Below are 19,654 nucleotides of genomic sequence, written 5' to 3' on the forward strand. Positions count from 1 at the left end.
AGGACAGGAACAGGAGCGAGAGAGGAACAGGAGCGAGACAGGAACAGGAGCGAGACAGGAACAGGAGCAACATAGGAACAGGAGTGAGACAGGAACAGGAGCAGGACAGGAACAGGAGCGAGACAGGAACTGGAGCGAGACAGGAACTGGAGCAAGACAGGAACAGGAGCGAGACAGGAACAGGAGCAAGACAGGAACAGGAGCGAGACAGGAACAGGAGCAAGACAGGAACAGGAGCAGGACAGGAACAGGAGCAGGACAGGAACAGGAGCAACATAGGAACAGGAGTGAGACAGGAACAGAAGGAAGACAGGAACAGGAACAAGACAGGAACAGGAGCAGGACAGGAACAGGAGCAACATAGGAACAGGAGTGAGAGAGGAACAGGAGCGAGACAGGAACAGGAGCAGGACAGGAACAGGAGCGAGACAGAAACAGGAGCAGGACAGGAACAGGAGCGAGACAGGAACAGGAGCAGGACAGGAACAGGAGCAGGACAGGAACAGGAGCGAGACAGGAACAGGAGCAGGACAGGAACAGGAGCAAGACAGAAACAGGAGCGAGACAGGAACAGGAGCAAGACAGAAACAGGAGCGAGACAGGAACAGGAGCAAGACAGAAACAGGAGCAGGACAGGAACAGGAGCGAGAGAGGAACAGGAGCAAGACAGGAACAGGAGCAACATAGGAACAGGAGTGAGACAGGAACAGAAGGAAGACAGGAACAGGAGCAAGACAGGAACAGGAGCGAGAAAGGAACAGGAGCGAGACAGGAACAGGAGCGTGACAGGAACAGGAGCGAGACAGAAACAGGAGCGAGACAGGAACAGGAGCAGGACAGGACCTGGAGCAGGACAGGGACAGGAGCAAGACAGGAACAGGAGCGAGATTGGAACAGGCGCAGGACAGGAACGGGAGGAAGACAGTAACAGGAGGGAGACAGGAACAGGAGCGAGATTGGAACAGGAGCCGGACAGGAACTGGAACTTGACAGGAACTGGAGCAAGACAGGACCAAGAGCGAGACAGGAACAGGAGCGAGATAGGAACAGGAGCAGGACAGGAACAAGAGTGAGACAGGAACAGGAGCGAGAAAGGAACAGGAGCGAGAAAGGAACAGGAGCGAGAAAGGAACAGGAGCGAGAAAGGAACAGGAGAAGGACAGGAACAGGAGTGAGACAGGAACAGGAGCGAGAAAGGAACAGGAGCAAGACAGGAACAGGAGAAGGACAGGAACAGGAGCAAGACCGGAACGGGAGCGAGACAGGAAGAGGAGCAGGTCAGGAACAGGAGCAAAACAGGAACAGGAGCGGGACAGGAACAGGAGCGGGACAGGAACAGGAGCAGGACAGGAACAGGAGCGAGACAGTTTCGGGAGAAGGACTGGAACAGGAACGAGACAGGAACAGGAGCGAGACAGGAACAGGAACAGGTTAGGAATGGGAGCGAGACAGGAACAGGAGCAAGAAACGAATAGGAGAGAGACAGTTTCAGGAGAAGGACTGGAACAGGAACGAGACAGGAACAGGAGCGAGACAGGAACAGGAGCAGGAGAGGAACATGAGCAAAACAGGAACAGGAGCAGGAGAGGAACAGGAGCAAAACAGGAACAGGAGCAGGACAGGAACAGGAGCAAAACAGGAACAGGAGCGGGACAGCAACAGGAGCGGGACAGGAACAGGAGCGGGACAGGAACAGGAGCAAAACAGGAACAGGAGCGGGACAGGAACAGGAGCGGGTTAGGAATGGGAGCGATACAGGAACAGGAGCAAGAAACGAATAGGAGCGAGACAGTTTCAGGAGAAGGACTGGAACAGGAACGAGACAGGAACAGGAGCGAGACAGGAACAGGAGCAGGAGAGGAACAGGAGCAAAACAGGAACAGGAGCAGGAGAGGAACAGGAGCAAAACAGGAACAGGAGCAGGACAGGAACAGGAGCAAAACAGGAACAGGAGCGGGACAGGAACAGGAGCGGGACAGGAACAGGAGCAAAACAGGAACAGGAGCGGGACAGGAACAGGAGCGGGACAGGAACAGGAGCAGGACAGGAACAGGAGCGAGACAGGAACAGGTGCAGGACAGGAACAGGAGCAAGAGAGGAACAGGAGCAAGACAGGAACAGCAGCAGAACAGGAGCAAGAGAGGACCAGGAGCAAGACAGGAACAGGTGCAAGACAGGGACATGAGTGGGACAGGGACAGGAATCGGGACAAGAACAGGAGCGTGACAGGAACTGGAGCAAGACGGGAACTGGAGCCGGATAGGAACTGGTGCGAGATAGAACAGAAGCAGGACAGGAACAGGAGTGAGACTGGAACAGGAGCGAGACAGGAACAGGAGCGAGACCGGAACAGGAGCCAATCAGGAAATGGAGCAAGACAGGACCAAGAGCAACACAGGAGCAAGAGGGAGACAGGAGCAAGAGCGAGACAGGAATAGGAGCGAGACAGGAACAGGAGCAGGACAGGAACAGAAGTGAAACAGGAACCGGAGCAGGACAGGAACAGGAGCAGGAAAGGAACAGGAGCAGGACAGAACCTGGAGCAGGACAGGACCTGGAGCAGGACAGGATCTGGAGCAGGACAGGGACAGGAGCAAGATAGAATAGGAGCAAGATAGGAACAGGAGCGAGACAGGAACAGGAGTGGGACAGGAACAGGAGCAAGGCAGGAACAGGAGCAAGGCAGGAATGGGAGGACGACAGGATCAGGAGCGAGATAGGAACAAGGGTGAGACAGGAACAGAAGCGAGACAGGAACAGGAACAAGACAGGAACAGAAGCGGGACAGGAACAGGAGCGAGACAGGAACAGGAACAAGACAGGAACAGGAGCGAGACAGGAACAGGAGCGAGACAGAAACAGGAACAGGACAGGGACATGAGTGAGACAGGAACAGGAGCAAGACAGGAACAGAAATTGGGACAGGAACAGGAGCGAGACAGGAACTGGAGTAAGACGGGAACTGGAGCCGGACAGGAACTGGTGCGAGATAGGAACAGGAGCAGGACAGGAACAGGAGCGAGACTGGAACAGGAGCGAGACAGGAACAGGAGCGAGACAGGAACAGGAGCAAGACAGGAACAGGAGCAGGACAGGAACTGGAGCAGGACAGGAACTGGAGCAGGACAGGAACAGGAGCAAGACAGGAACAGGAGTGAGACAGGAACAGAAGGAAGACAGGAACAGGAGCAAGACAGGAACAGGAGCGAGACAGGAACAGGAGCAAGACAGGAACAGGAGCGAGACAGGAACCGGAGCAGGACAGGAACTGGAGCAGGACAGGAACAGGAGCAGGACAGGAACAGGAGCAGGACAGGAACAGGAGCAACATAGGAACAGGAGTGAGACAGGAACAGAAGGAAGACAGGAACAGGAGCAAGACAGGAACAGGAGCGAGACAGGAACAGGAGCAAGACAGGAACAGGAGCAAGACAGGAACAGGAGCAGGACAGGAACAGGAGCAGGACAGGAACAGGAGCGAGAGAGGAACAGGAGCAACATAGGAACAGGAGTGAGACAGGAACAGAAGGAAGACAGGAACAGGAGCAAGACAGGAACAGGAACAAGACAGGAACAGGAGCGAGAAAGGAACAGGAGTGAGACTGTTTCAGGAGAAGGACAGGAACAGGAGCAAGACAGGAACAGGAGCGAGACAGGAACAGAAGCGGGACAGGAACAGGAGCAAGACAGGAACAGGAGCAAGACAGAAACAGGAGCGAGACAGGAACAGGAGCAGGACAGGAACAGGAGCAGGACAGGAACAGGAGCGAGAAAGGAACAGAAGCAAGACAGGAACAGGAGCAAGACAGAAACAGGAGCGAGACAGGAACAGGAGCAGGACAGGAACAGGAGCAGGACAGGAACAGGAGCGAGAGAGGAACAGGAGCGAGACAGGAACAGGAGTGAGACAGGAACAGGAGCAGGACAGGAACAGGAGCGAGACAGGAACTGGAGCGAGACAGGAACTGGAGCAAGACAGGAACAGGAGCGAGACAGGAACAGGAGCAAGACAGGAACAGGAGCGAGACAGGAACAGGAGCAAGACAGGAACAGGAGCAGGACAGGAACAGGAGCAGGACAGGAACAGGAGCAACATAGGAACAGGAGTGAGACAGGAACAGAAGGAAGACAGGAACAGGAACAAGACAGGAACAGGAGCAGGACAGGAACAGGAGCAACATAGGAACAGGAGTGAGAGAGGAACAGGAGCGAGACAGGAACAGGAGCAGGACAGGAACAGGAGCGAGACAGAAACAGGAGCAGGACAGGAACAGGAGCGAGACAGGAACAGGAGCAGGACAGGAACAGGAGCAGGACAGGAACAGGAGCGAGACAGGAACAGGAGCAGGACAGGAACAGGAGCAAGACAGAAACAGGAGCGAGACAGGAACAGGAGCAAGACAGAAACAGGAGCGAGACAGGAACAGGAGCAAGACAGAAACAGGAGCAAGACAGGAACAGGAGCGAGAGAGGAACAGGAGCAAGACAGGAACAGGAGCAACATAGGAACAGGAGTGAGACAGGAACAGAAGGAAGACAGGAACAGGAGCAAGACAGGAACAGGAGCGAGAAAGGAACAGGAGCGAGACAGGAACAGGAGCGTGACAGGAACAGGAGCGAGACAGAAACAGGAGCGAGACAGGAACAGGAGCAGGACAGGACCTGGAGCAGGACAGGGACAGGAGCAAGACAGGAACAGGAGCGAGATTGGAACAGGCGCAGGACAGGAACGGGAGGAAGACAGTAACAGGAGGGAGACAGGAATAGGAGCGAGATTGGAACAGGAGCCGGACAGGAACTGGAACTTGACAGGAACTGGAGCAAGACAGGACCAAGAGCGAGACAGGAACAGGAGCGAGATAGGAACAGGAGCAGGACAGGAACAAGAGTGAGACAGGAACAGGAGCGAGAAAGGAACAGGAGCGAGAAAGGAACAGGAGCGAGAAAGGAACAGGAGCGAGAAAGGAACAGGAGAAGGACAGGAACAGGAGTGAGACAGGAACAGGAGCGAGAAAGGAACAGGAGCAAGACAGGAACAGGAGAAGGACAGGAACAGGAGCAAGACCGGAACGGGAGCGAGACAGGAAGAGGAGCAGGTCAGGAACAGGAGCAAAACAGGAACAGGAGCGGGACAGGAACAGGAGCGGGACAGGAACAGGAGCAGGACAGGAACAGGAGCGAGACAGTTTCGGGAGAAGGACTGGAACAGGAACGAGACAGGAACAGGAGCGAGACAGGAACAGGAACAGGTTAGGAATGGGAGCGAGACAGGAACAGGAGCAAGAAACGAATAGGAGAGAGACAGTTTCAGGAGAAGGACTGGAACAGGAACGAGACAGGAACAGGAGCGAGACAGGAACAGGAGCAGGAGAGGAACATGAGCAAAACAGGAACAGGAGCAGGAGAGGAACAGGAGCAAAACAGGAACAGGAGCAGGACAGGAACAGGAGCAAAACAGGAACAGGAGCGGGACAGCAACAGGAGCGGGACAGGAACAGGAGCGGGACAGGAACAGGAGCAAAACAGGAACAGGAGCGGGACAGGAACAGGAGCGGGTTAGGAATGGGAGCGATACAGGAACAGGAGCAAGAAACGAATAGGAGCGAGACAGTTTCAGGAGAAGGACTGGAACAGGAACGAGACAGGAACAGGAGCGAGACAGGAACAGGAGCAGGAGAGGAACAGGAGCAAAACAGGAACAGGAGCAGGAGAGGAACAGGAGCAAAACAGGAACAGGAGCAGGACAGGAACAGGAGCAAAACAGGAACAGGAGCGGGACAGGAACAGGAGCGGGACAGGAACAGGAGCGGGACAGGAACAGGAGCAAAACAGGAACAGGAGCGGGACAGGAACAGGAGCGGGACAGGAACAGGAGCAGGACAGGAACAGGAGCGAGACAGGAACAGGTGCAGGACAGGAACAGGAGCAAGAGAGGAACAGGAGCAAGACAGGAACAGCAGCAGAACAGGAGCAAGAGAGGACCAGGAGCAAGACAGGAACAGGTGCAAGACAGGGACATGAGTGGGACAGGGACAGGAATCGGGACAAGAACAGGAGCGTGACAGGAACTGGAGCAAGACGGGAACTGGAGCCGGATAGGAACTGGTGCGAGATAGAACAGAAGCAGGACAGGAACAGGAGTGAGACTGGAACAGGAGCGAGACAGGAACAGGAGCGAGACCGGAACAGGAGCCAATCAGGAAATGGAGCAAGACAGGACCAAGAGCGACACAGGAGCAAGAGGGAGACAGGAGCAAGAGCGAGACAGGAATAGGAGCGAGACAGGAACAGGAGCAGGACAGGAACAGAAGTGAAACAGGAACCGGAGCAGGACAGGAACAGGAGCAGGAAAGGAACAGGAGCAGGACAGAACCTGGAGCAGGACAGGACCTGGAGCAGGACAGGATCTGGAGCAGGACAGGGACAGGAGCAAGATAGAATAGGAGCAAGATAGGAACAGGAGCGAGACAGGAACAGGAGTGGGACAGGAACAGGAGCAAGGCAGGAACAGGAGCAAGGCAGGAATGGGAGGACAACAGGATCAGGAGCGAGATAGGAACAGGAGTGAGACAGGAACAGAAGCGAGACAGGAACAGGAACAAGACAGGAACAGAAGCGGGACAGGAACAGGAGCGAGACAGGAACTGGAACAAGACAGGAACAGGAGCGAGACAGGAACAGGAGCGAGACAGAAACAGGAACAGGACAGGGACATGAGTGAGACAGGAACAGGAGCAAGACAGGAACAGAAATCGGGACAGGAACAGGAGCGAGACAGGAACTGGAGTAAGACGGGAACTGGAGCCGGACAGGAACTGGTGCGAGATAGGAACAGGAGCAGGACAGGAACAGGAGCGAGACTGGAACAGGAGCGAGACAGGAACAGGAGCGAGACAGGAACAGCAGTGAGACAGGAACAGGAGCCAGACAGGAACTGGAGCGAGACAGGAACTGGAGCAAGACAGGACCAAGAGCGAGACAGGAGCAAGAGCGAGACAGGAACAAAAGTGTGACAGGAACCGGAGCAGCCAGGAACAGGAGCAGGAAAGGAACAGGAGCAGGACAGAACCTGGAGCAGGACAGGACCTGGAGCAAGACAGGAACAGGAGCAAGACAGGAACAGGAGCGAGGCAGGAACAGGAACAGGTTAGGAATGGGAGCGAGACAGGAACAGGAGCGAGGCAGGAACAGGAGCGAGGTAGGAACAGGAGCCGGACAGGAACAGGAGCGGGACAGGAACAGGAGCAGGACAGGAACAGGAGTGGGACAGGAACAGGAGCGGGATAGGAACAGGAGCGGGATAGGAACAGGAGCAGGACAGGAACAGGAACAAGACAGGAACAGGAGCAGGACGGGAACAGGAGCGAGGCAGGAACAGGAGCGAGGCAGGAACAGGAACAGGTTAGGAATGGGAGCGAGACAGGAACTGGAGCGAGACAAGAACAGAAGCTAGACAGGAACAGGTGCGGGACAGGAACAGGAGCGAGACAGGAACCGGAGCGAGACAGGAACAGAACGGGACAGGAACAGGAGCGGGACAGGAACAGGAGCGGGACAGGAACCGGAGCGAGACAGGAACAGGAGCGGGACAGGAACAGGAGCGGGACAGGAACAGGAGCGAGGCAGGAACTGGAGCCGGACAGGAACAGGAGCGGGACAGGAACAGGAGCGGGACAGGAACAGGAACAAGACAGGAACAGGAGCAGGACAGGAACAGGAGCGAGGCAGGAACAGGAGCGAGGCAGGAACAGGAACAGGTTAGGAATGGGAGCGAGACAGGAACAGGAGCGAGACAAGAACAGGAGCGAGACAAGAACAGAAGCTAGACAGGAACAGGTGCGGGACAGGAACAGGAGCGGGACAGGAACAGGAGCGGGACAGGAACAGGAGCAGAACAGGAACAGGATCTGGACAGGAACAGGATCTGGACAGGAACAGGATCAAGACAGGAACAGGATCTGGACAAGAACAGGATCTGGACAGGAACAGGAGCAAGACAGGAACAGGATCTAGACAGGAACAGGATCTGGACAGGAACAGGTGCGGGACAGGAACAAGAGCGGGACAGGAACAAGAGCGGGACAGGAACAGGAGCAGGACAGGAACAGGAACAGGAGCAGGAATGGAACAGGAGCAGGACAGGAACAGGAGCAGAACAGGACCAGGATCTGGACAGGACCAGGATCTGGACAGGAACAGGATCTGGACAGGAACAGGAGCGAGACAGGAACAGGAGCGAGGCAGGAACTGGAGCCGGACAGGAACTGGAGCGAGACTGGAACAGGAGCGAGACTGGAACAGGAGCGAGACAGGAACAGGAGCAGGAACTGGAGCAGGGCAGGAACAGGAGCAGGGCAGGAACAGGAGCAAAACAGGAACAGGAGCGGGACAGGAACAGGAGCAGGAACTGGAGCAGGGCAGGAACAGGAGCAGGACAGGAACAGGACAGGAACAGGACCAAGTCAGAAACAACAGCAGGAGCAGGACAGGGACAGCAGTGAAAGAAAATTGCCTTTAATCTTTCAATAAATGCATCGAATTTCAGATGATCAATCATGTTTAACAAATGAAATTTAATGTATTAGAATACTAAGACTGAACACATTCAAACCTTTTTAACAAATTGATACTTGGCCGACTTATCATTCAATGAAGTCAATCCTCAGGAGAGCCTGAGCATTTATTGAAACAGCTATGTTCCACAATCCTGTTACGAATGCTTGGCTGAGCCCCAGTCCACTAAGGAATTCAGATTAGTGGATTTGTTTACACATCTGTGAAGCCAATTTTTAATTTTGGCTATTTTTAATTCATACATGAGATGCGGGTGTTGCTGGCTAGACCAACATTTAGTTTCCATTCCTAGTAGCCTTGAAAATTATTTTGTTCTGGATGATGTCAAACCTTTTGAATGCTGTTCGAGCTGCATTTAACCAGGTAAGTGAAGAGTATTCCCATCATACCCCTGACTTTTGTGTTGTTGATGGTGGACAGGTATTGATGAGTTAGGAAGTGAGTTACCTACTATAAAATCCCTAACCTCTGCCCTGAATAACAGTTCCATGAGCTTGTAATAAAGTTATTTTTTTCTTAGAAATGGTTTTTAAATACTTGCGCGTCTATTTTGAGAATATTTGATTGGACTATGAATTAAAGCTTCTTTGTAGCAGTATGAATTAAACAGGCATAGTCTCAGGGTCAGGCAACTTAGAAACAAGCCCTTTGGCCAACCATGCCCACGCCAACCAACAGATGCCAACTAGATGAATCCCATTTACCTGCACTTGATCCATAGCCTACAATGTCCTGGCATTTTAAGTGCTCATCCAGATACTGCTAAAATTGTAAACATTCCCACCTCAGGCAGCAAATTTCACATCTCTACCAGTCTCTCGATGAAAAAAAAATTCTCTGATGTCTTCTAAACCGCTTACTCCTCACCTTAAACATATGCCCTCTGGTCTTCACATCTGCCATATGGAAAAGATTCTCACGATCTACTCTGCCTCTGTCTTTCATTGCTTTGTATACCTCAATCAGATTCCACCACCCACCCCCTCAGCCTCCTCTGCTCCAACCTAACCAGTGTCTCCACATAACGGAGACTTTCTACCCCAGACAACAACCTGGTGAATCCCGTCTGCACCATCTCCAGTACATTCAAATCCTTCCAATAGTGTGGTGACTGGAACTGAACACGGTTTTCCTTTGGGGCCTACCCAAAGTTTTATAAAGTTATCGAGGAGAAACTCAGCACCGCCTTCCTAACCTGCAATCTTCTTCCTGACCTCTCTGCCCCCACCCCACTCCGGCCTATCACCCTCACCTTGACCTCCCTCCACCTATCGCATTCCCAATGCCCCTCCCCCAAGTCCCTCCTCCCTACCTTTTATCTTACCCTGCTGGACACACTTTCCTCATTCCTGAAGAAGGGCTGATGCCCGAAACGTCGATTCTCCTGTTCCTTGGATGCTGCCTGACCTGCTGCACTTTTCCAGCAACACATTTTCAGCTTTTATAAAGTTATAACAAGCTCCTATATTCCTTGCTCCTATATTCTATGTCCCCAGCTAATGAAGGCAAGCATCCCATATGCCTTCTTCATCACCTTGTCTACCTGACCTAACACCTTCAGGGATCTGTAGACCTATGCACCAAGGTTCCTTTGTCCCTCAGCATTCCTTAGGAACCTACCATTTATTGTGTAAATGCTTCACTTATTAGAATCCCAAAATGCATCACCTCTCACTTACCCAAATTAAATTCTATTTGTCATTGCTCTGCCCAATTTACCAACTGACCAATCGTGCACTACCCTCATTAATATCTTTAGTCAGGCAGAATCACCCTCTATTAAATCCATGCTGCCTATCCCTAATCAACCTCTTCCTTTCCAAGTCTTGATTAATCCCTTCCCTTAAAAATTTTCCAATAATTTCCTTCTCACCTCATCATACCAACTGGTCAGCAATTACCTGACCTGTCCCTGATGCCCTTCTTGAACAGAGGAACGACATTAATTATCCTCCAGCCATCAGGCACTTCACCTGTGGCCAGGGAAGTATGAGGTATCTCAGCCAGAGCCCCAGCAATCTCCTCACTTGCCTCCCATAGCAGCCTGAAATATATCCCATTAAGCCCTGGGGATTTATGCTCCTTTATGCCCACTAAAACATCTAATATCTCCTCTTTATTCATCTTAACATGTTCTACAACATCCCAACTGAAATCCCCAGATGCAATGCCTTTCTCCTCTGTATGTGGAGGTGCCAGTTATTGACTGGGGTGGACAAGATCAGAAGTCACACAATGCCAGGCTATAGTCCAATAGGTTTAGCTGAAATCACAAGCTTTTGGAGCGTTGCTCCTTCATCGTGTCGATGAAGGAGCAGCGCAGTGAGAGCTTTTGGTTTCAAATAAACCTGTTGAACTATAGCCTGGCATCATGTGACTTTTGACATTTCTCCTCTGTGAATACAGATGAGAAGTATTCATTTCAGTCCTCACCCATGTCCACTGGCTCCACACACAAGTTGCCCCTTTGGTCTCTAATAGGCCCTTTCCTTCCCTGGTGATTCTCTTATTCTGACTGTACCTATAAAATGGCTCGACGTTTTCCTTAATCCTTTCTGCCCAAGATATTTCATGGCTCCACTCTCCCCCCAGTTTCTCTTTTAAGCACACCCTACACTCTCTATACTTTTGAAGGGCCTCTACTGTTTTAATGCGCTATACCTAACATATGCTTCCTTTTTCTTCATCAAACTCTCAATATCCCTTGACACCCAGGCTTCCCTGGATTTGCTGCCCTTCCCTCTTTGAGGAAGATACTGGCCTTGAATTTTCATTATGCTACATTTAAAAAACTCTCACTTTCCAAATATAGACTTACATACAAGTAGCTGCTCCTGGTCTGTATCTGCCAGATCCTGTCCAATGATATTGAAATTGGCTTTCCCCAATTTACCCACTTAACGTCTGCATTGTCCTTCCCCTTTCCATAAGGACTGAAACAGACAGTGTTATGGTCAATATTCCCAAAATGCTCATCCGCTGACACTTTAACTACTTCAACTGATGCATTTCATTGACAGCTTTATGAAGTGCTGGGAGAATTGTTTCCATGAAGTAGTTTTTGAATCAACATTTTCATTGTTGGATGAACATTTCAGTGAAGTGTCAGAAGTGTTATAGGGTTTGGTGAATGCTGGAAGAATGTGTATAGAGGGTCATGAATAGACATGGATGTATGTTAGGATGTGGGGAGATCGAAGGGGAATGAGATGTGTGGAATGGTAATGGGTGGTATAAAGGTTGCACAGGATGCACAGAAGGGGCAAGAGGGATATACATATATTGACTATACCAGAAATGTTGAGAACTTGGTCGATATCTAATGAAGGTGGCCATTGTGAGATGCCAGACTCAGTATCCACCTGTTTACAATGTCACCTCAGGTCTGCTTCAAATGGAGGTAGGCCAGTTTCCAAACTATGCATGCTGCTTTGAGAGAAATAGAGGCAGGTTTATGGAAAATTCTCAACTCCTATTTGCTATCTCAAAGATGCAAATCTGAGCTGTTAACTATGTTTCTGTCTCCATTAATACTGCCAGACCCTGTTGAGTATTTCCAACATTTTGGTTTTAATTTCAGACTTCCATCACCCTCAATATTTTGCTTTCATATCATTGGTTCTCTGCTGCTGTTTCATATGAACATACAATTTAGATCCATCAAGCCAGCTCTGCTGTTCAATAAGATCACAGCTGATTTGATTGTAATCTTAAATCCACATTCCCACTTACCCCTGATAACCTTTCACTCCCTTGCTTCACAAGAATCAAACTACTTCTGTCTTTAAAATACTCAAGGGCTCTACTTGAATAGACACTGCCACCTTTTCAGGGAGAGAGTTCCAAAGACTTATTGTCTTCTGAAAGAAAATATTTTGCCTAATTTCTGTTTTAGATGGGATAACATTGTTTTTTAAACTGCCATCAGTTGGGGAAGGGTAATTAGCCAGAACCCATGAGGGACCATATTTAACCTTTCAGTTAAAGAGAGACAATGATTCTCTCACTTGAAGGGGATTATTTTATGCCAAGTAATGGGCAAGCTGGCCTCCGTGATCTACTACTACACAAGAAATGAATCAATGGCATGTACATCATCCTGCAACATACTATTGCAATGTACCTGACTGAGCTAACCCTACATCTGCAATCATTAATACAACTGATGAATAGCTGAGAACCAGTTGTTTCCTGTGAGAATCACTTCGTTCCCTCCATCTTTTCTCCCAGCCACATTTTTAAAGATTAGGCCGTGGACTTCCTTTGGATTGCTCCAGCCATGCAATTTTCTTCTGTAGTTAGGCTAGTCAATTCGGAGACTTTCACTCCCATCTTAGATATTGGAAGGATTTACAGTCTGTAATCAACCTGTTTGGCCCAGTTATGAACACAATTTCTTCGGCTAAGATATCCTGGTATACATTGTAAACCTGAAGCTTCCGATCCAAAGTTAAGGATGCTACTGCTACATCACAGGACCACATCCAATTTGAGTACAAAGCCATGAACCCAATTTTATGTTTATTACTAAGCTCAACAATCAGATCAGGAGAGACCAAGCTTTCACTCCCCACCTCAGCAATTCCTCATTCCTTCTCTCATCTGTTGAGGTCCTCATATATGAATCAGTCAAGGCATCCAATAATAGTTGAACAGCAGTTTTAACCAGACGACAGACCAGCTCCTGGAACAGGTAGTCCACGAGCTTCAGGAACTTGAAGAACAGTGCAAGGAGTGGTCTGGACTCTATAATTTCAGTCAATGCAGGCCTTTCAATGGAATCACCGGGCTCTGCTCGGAATACATTCCCAAATCCTTCCATTTTGGCTTTCTGCAGAATTAGTAAGAAGTACAAAGAATATATATTAAAATTGCCTTTCCATTAATTTTGGGGGGAAATATGCCTTATTTTTCAAACTGAAGAAAGAAAAACCCCTTTGGATCTCTCATATAGTCATCTGAAGTTATTTAAATGTTTTGTTCTTTACAAAATGACAAAAGAAACATTCATTTGAGAAAGAAAAAAACCCATGTACTCCTAAAGTGCCATGATTGACAGGTTATCTAGTAGTGAAATAAATGCTACCTGTTTGTTTCAGCTCCCCTGAGTCCATTATCAATCTTTAGTTGAGTTTCAAAAGATAGAAGCTCGAAGAACAACAGATCATATACAAACACATGATTAAGGAACAGGAGTTGGCTATTTAACTCCTAGAATTGCCCCGTCAGTCAATAAAATCCTATTTGACATGACTGTAACCTCAAATCTGCATTACCATCTGGTCTAAGGCCTCAGGATACAGGATTGACCTTGAAGACTGTGATGTGAAGAAAGTTTTTGATCACTGAGGAATTGACCCTGTGGAATTCTCAACCACCACCAGTGGAGGACAAGTCGCTGAATGTATTTAAGGAAGAAATATATTTCGAGATTTCTATGTCAAAGGATATCGGGGAAGCACACACGTATCGTATTGAGGTAGAGGATTAGTCACGTTCATGTTGAATGATGGAATGGGTTCAATACGCCAAATGGCATATCCTTGCTCCTATTTCCGTGCTTTTATGTAACAAAGTGGTGGCTGAATTACCTATTAGGTTTAGTCATAGAATTATAGAGATGTACAGTACAGAAATAGACCCTTCGGATCAACTTTTCCATGCCGACCAGATTTCCTAAATTAACCCAGTCTCATTGCCAGCTCTTGGCCCATTAAAAAAAAACTAAAATATTCCCAATGACTTCTGTTTTTGAACTATTTGATTAGGTAAGGGGTACAAATCAAAGAGAGCAAATTGAGCCCCAGCAAGTTCTGATTGAATGATAGAACAAACTGGAGGGACGAGGTGGCTTGATCCTATGCTTTTTTTTATTGAGACTAACTCGCTGTGAATAAGCTGCCAGAGCCACTATCGATTGCAACCTCCTTACTGGGTCTCTGGAGCTGTTCACTGCCTTTAGTGTTCGTATTGCTCAGCTTCCCCAAAGCTGTTTACAATTGAAGGCAGGGCTAGAGGTGATTAAAAGCTGCACAATTACCTCCAGACAGGCCTCTTTGACGGATTGAATGATTTTGTATCTGAGTTCACAAAGCTTCTTCAGTGCATAGTTACACTGTTCAGATTGGATTTCAGCAAACTCCTCACATGAATAGGTATTCGTTCCATCCAACTGAAAGTGAAAAACATAAAATTGATGATAAAAATTCCATGGAATCATGTCAGACAGAGGTCACTCTCTCACATATTAGATGCAGCTTGGAGAACAGATTGTTCGCTATAATCCTTCAACTTTCTCCATCATCCAAAACACATCCACTTCTAAGAAAATCTTCCCAATTCACTCAGCGCTGGGTCCTCAGATTTCTATTAATCTAGCTCTCTACCTCCATGTATGTTTCTGTACAACTCGATTTGCTGCTGGACCCTCACCTCTAACTTTGACACTCTAGTCTCCATTAAAACAATTACTGTCTCTCAGTTTTGTCATACCCAGTACAGTGCCTGCCTCCACTGGCTGAAGTTTAAGGGACACAGACCTGAACAAAGTGGCAGACAATGGTTTGGTTATTTCCTGCTGCCTTAGGATAGATCACATAAAGCTTGATCAGGCCCTGTTCCCATTTCAGAAAGGTGCTCACCATTCCACAATCAGCCTGGATGTAAAGTGTACCCTTGGCAAGATTCTCCCATAGCAGGCTGCCTTCTTAATCCTCTCCACTATCATCTCCAAGAACAAATGTGAGGAGCTTATGGTTCTTTTTAGCAAGATTGAGACAATCCAATCACTTCCATTCCTCCTCCGAGTCCACAATCATCCCCTAAGGTTTCTAGGCCTGAACTTGTTTCCTTCTTCAGCTTCTTTCCTATCTCTCTTCATCCCTCTACAAGCTTGTCTAGCCCATTGTTGCTGATCCTTTCTTCCCTACTTCTAATAGACTACTGACTACTTCCTGGTTCTCATGCTAATTGACAATCGTCTTATCCTCATATTCTGTCCCTTTCTCCTTCAAATCTGCCATCATCACCTCTCAAAGAAACTGACTCCTGATCCCACCATCTTTGCAAACTACTGGCCTGTCTCCAATGTCCCTTTTCTCACCAAAGTAAAAAATGTGCTGTCCCTTCCCAAGTATGTGCCTGTCTTTTCATTGAATTATAGTTTCCTTACAGTGTGGAATCAGACTGCTTGGCCCATCGAGTTCACACTGACCCTTTGAAGAGTATCTCTCCTACACCAACTTCACTACGCTATCCCTGTAATCCTGCAATTCCCGTGGCTAACCACCCTAACCTGCACATCTTTGGATTTTGGGAGGAAACCTAAAGGAAACCCATGCAGACACAGGGAGAGTGTACAAACTCCACACAGACAGTTGCCTGAGGCTGGAATCGAATCCAGGTCCCTGGTGCTGTGAAGTAGCAGTGCTAGCCACTGAGCCACTGCAACGCCACTTCCAGGTTTAAATCCCTCCAATCAGGTTTTTATCCACATTACCATATGGAACTAGCCCTTACCGAGGTCACAAAGAGCATTGTATACTCTTTTGTCCTTTGAAACTTTGACAGAGTTCATTGAACAATTCTCCAACATTTCTCTACTGTCACCCAGCTTGGTGGGACAGCACCCACTTGGTTCTAAATATTCATCTGCAGTCAGAGAATGGCTGTTCATAGACTCTCTCCCTGATGTTGAACATGACCTCGGCTGGCCTACAGGCCCCTCCTATTGTATGCAGCTGGTCAGTGGAGTCACCCAAAAAGCATGTCAGTTTTCACATGTATGCAGCATCTAGGCTGACCTCACCACATTCTCTCTTGACCCCTCTACTACCCTAAGTGGATGGACTGCTTATTGCAACAATTACAATACAAGCAGAAAGTTACTCCACTTAAATATTTTTAGTTAAAAATCACACAACACCAGGTTTTAGTCCAACAGGTGTACCCCAGTCCAACACCAGCACCTCCAAATCACTTAAATATATAGAAAACTGAAGCCACTTGTTTTCGTTTCTCAATATAAACTCCGCATTTTAGAGACTGACACCATTCCTCTCTCTGACAATGAACTGTCTCAGGCTGAAACAGACAATTTGCGACATCAGTGTCATGCTTGAACCTTGTTAAAAATCACACACCAGGTTACAGTCCAACAGGTTTAATTGGAAACACTAGCTTTCGGAGCGATGCTCCTTCATCAGGTGGTTGTACTTGAACCTGAGATACATTTCAAGAGAGATACCTCTGTAAGATGCCCAAGTACTTGGCTCATTTTTTCCTCTGCTGAAACATGCCTCATGCCTTGGCTACCTCTAGACTTAGGTAAAAACAATGACTGCAGATGTTGGAAACCAAATTCTGGATTAGTGGTGCTGGAAGAGCACAGCAGTTCAGGCAGCATCCGAGGAGCAGCGAAATCGACGTTTCGGGCAAAAGCCCTTCATCAGGAATAAAGGCAGTGAGCCTGAAGCGTGGAGACATAAGCTAGAGGAGGGTGGGGGTGGGGAGAGAGTAGCATAGAGTACAATGGGTGAGTGGGGGAGGAGATGAAGGTTATAGGTCAGGGAGGAGAGGGTGGAGTGGATAGGTGGAAAAGGAGCTAGACAGGTCGGACAAGTCCAGACAAGTCATGGGGACAGTTACTGAGCTGGAAGTTTGAAACTAGGATGAGGTGGGGGAAGGGGAAATGAGGAAATGGGGTTGAAGTGTTCCGAGGCGGAAGATGAGGCGTTCTTCCTCCAGGCATCTGGTGGTGAGGGAGCGGCAGTGAAGGAGGCCCAGGACCTCCATGTCCTCGGCAGAGTGGGAGGGGGAGTTGAAATGTTGGGCCACAGGGCGGTTTGGTTGATTGGTGCGGGTGTCTCAGAAATGTTCCCTAAAGCGCTCTGCTAGGAGGCGCCCAGTCTCCCCAATGTAGAGGAGACCACATCGGGAGCAATGGATATAATAAATGATATTAGTGGATGTGCAGGTAAAACTTTGATGGATGTGGAAGGCTCCTTTAGGGCCTTGGATAGAGGTGAGGGAGGACGTGTGGGTGCAGGTTTTATAGTTCCTGCGGTGGCAGGGGAAAGTGCCAGGATTGGAGGGTGGGTCGTAGGGGGGTGTGGACCTGACCAGGTAGTCACCTCTAGACTTGACTATTCCAATGAAGTCCTGGTCAACCTCCCACATTCTAGAGTCCAGAAACCTGAAGTTACCCAAGTTTTCTTACTTGTGTTTTAACTAACACCTTGCTAATACAAGCCACTTAGGAAAGGACTTATGGGTGAACAAGACAAGGATACGGGGAGCAGAATCTTGGATGAACTTGAGGTCATGGGGGGATGAAAAGTGGGAGCTGAGCACTGGAATGCTACGGTTTTGAACTAACAAAAGCTTAGATGATAATTTCAACAGCAGATATGTTGAAGAAGGAGTGGAAATAGACAATAATGGGAGATGGATGTCGGTGGTCATGGTGATGGACAGAACATGCTCAGTTAGTATTAAATAGGATGCTGAGATGGAAAAGGTGGATTGCCAGCTCTTCATGTGGACTGAAGAAGGAGGCATGGCGGTTTAGGGTGGGGAAGGAAAGTATCTACAGGAATAGTGCCAGAAGACTGGAGGATAGCAAATGTTGTCCTCTAGTTCAAGAAGGGGAGTAGAGACAACCCTGCAAATTATAGACTGTGAGCCTTACTTCGGTTTTTTTTATTAGATTAGATTACTTACAGTGTGGAAACAGGCCCTTCGGCCCAACAAGTCCACACCGACCCGCCGAAGCGCAACCCACCCATACCCCTACATTTACCCCTTACCTAACACTACGGGCAATTTAGCATGGCCAATTCACCTGACCTGCACATCTTTGGACTGTGGGAGGAAACCGGAGCACCCGGAGGAAACCCACGCTGACACGGGGAGAACGTGCAAACTCCACACAGTCGCCTGAGGCGGGAATTGAACCCGGGTCTCTGGCGCTGTGAGGCAGCAGTGCTAACCACTGTGCCACCTTTCCGCCATTTAAGTTGTGGGTAAAGTGTTGGAAAGGGTTATAAGAGATAGGATTTAATAACCATCTAAAGAGGAATAAGTTGATTAGGGACAGTCAACATGGTTTTGTGAAGGGTAGGTCGTGCCTCACAAACCTTATTGAGTTTTTTGAGATGGTGACCTAATAGGTAGATGATGGTAAAGCAGTTGATATGGTGTACATGGATTTCTGTAAGGCGTTTGATAAGGTTCCCCATGGTAGGTTATTGCACAAAACACGGAGGCATGGGATTGAGGGTGATTTAGTGGTTTGGATCAGAAATTGGCGAGCTGAAAGAAGACAGAGGGTGGTGGTTGTTGGAAAATGTTCATCCTGGAGTTCAGTTACTGTTGGGGTACCGCAAGGATCTGTTTTGGGTCCACTGTTGTTTGTCATTTTTATAAATGACCCAGATGAGGGCAGAGAAGGATGGATTAGTAAATTTGTAGATGACACTAAGGTCGATAGAGTTGTGGATGGTGACAAAGGATTGTTGTAGGTTACAGAGAGACAGAGATAAGCTGCAGAGCTGGGCTGAGAGGTGGCAAATGGAGTTTAATGCAGAGAAGTGTGAGGTGATTCACTTTGGAAGGAGTTACTTAAATGCAGGGTACTGGGCTAATGATAAGATTGTTGGCAGTGTAGATGAGCAGAGAGATCTCAATGTCCAGGTACATAGATCCTCAAAAGTTGCCACCCAGGTTGATAGGGCTATTAAGAAGGCATATGGTGTGTTAGCTTTTATTGTTAGAGAGATTGACTGACAGAACCAGGAGGAAATGCTGCAGTTGTACGAAACTCTAGTGCACTAACACTTGGAGTATTGTGTACAGTTCTGGTCACCGCATTATAGAAAAGGTGTGGAAACTTTGGAAAGGGTTCAGTGGAGATATACTAAGATGTTGCCTGGTATGGAGGGAAGGCCTTACAAGGAAAGGCTGAGGGACTTGAGGTTGTTTTCATTAGAATGAAGAAGATTGAGAGGTGACTTAATTGAGACAAATAAGATAATTAGAGGGTTAGATAGGTTGGACGGTGAGAGCTTTTTTCCTTGGATGG

General features: G+C 48.6%; 1 protein-coding gene across 1 annotated transcript in view; it reads right to left on the minus strand.

Annotated features, from left to right (window-relative positions):
- LOC140453932 (dynein axonemal heavy chain 6-like) overlaps positions 1 to 19,654 on the minus strand; it is a 306,453-nt gene that overhangs the window by 121,466 nt on the left and 165,333 nt on the right. Inside the window, exons 9-10 of the mRNA XM_072548792.1 lie at positions 14,615 to 14,746; positions 13,149 to 13,405 (exon numbers count right to left, since the gene is read on the minus strand). Coding sequence (XP_072404893.1) covers positions 13,149 to 13,405; positions 14,615 to 14,746 — 389 coding nt within the window. The remainder of the gene's footprint in view (positions 1 to 13,148; positions 13,406 to 14,614; positions 14,747 to 19,654) is intronic.

Source organism: Chiloscyllium punctatum, chromosome 3, assembly GCF_047496795.1.
Source record: "Chiloscyllium punctatum isolate Juve2018m chromosome 3, sChiPun1.3, whole genome shotgun sequence".
In the NCBI taxonomy this organism is placed as follows: domain Eukaryota; kingdom Metazoa; phylum Chordata; class Chondrichthyes; order Orectolobiformes; family Hemiscylliidae; genus Chiloscyllium; species Chiloscyllium punctatum.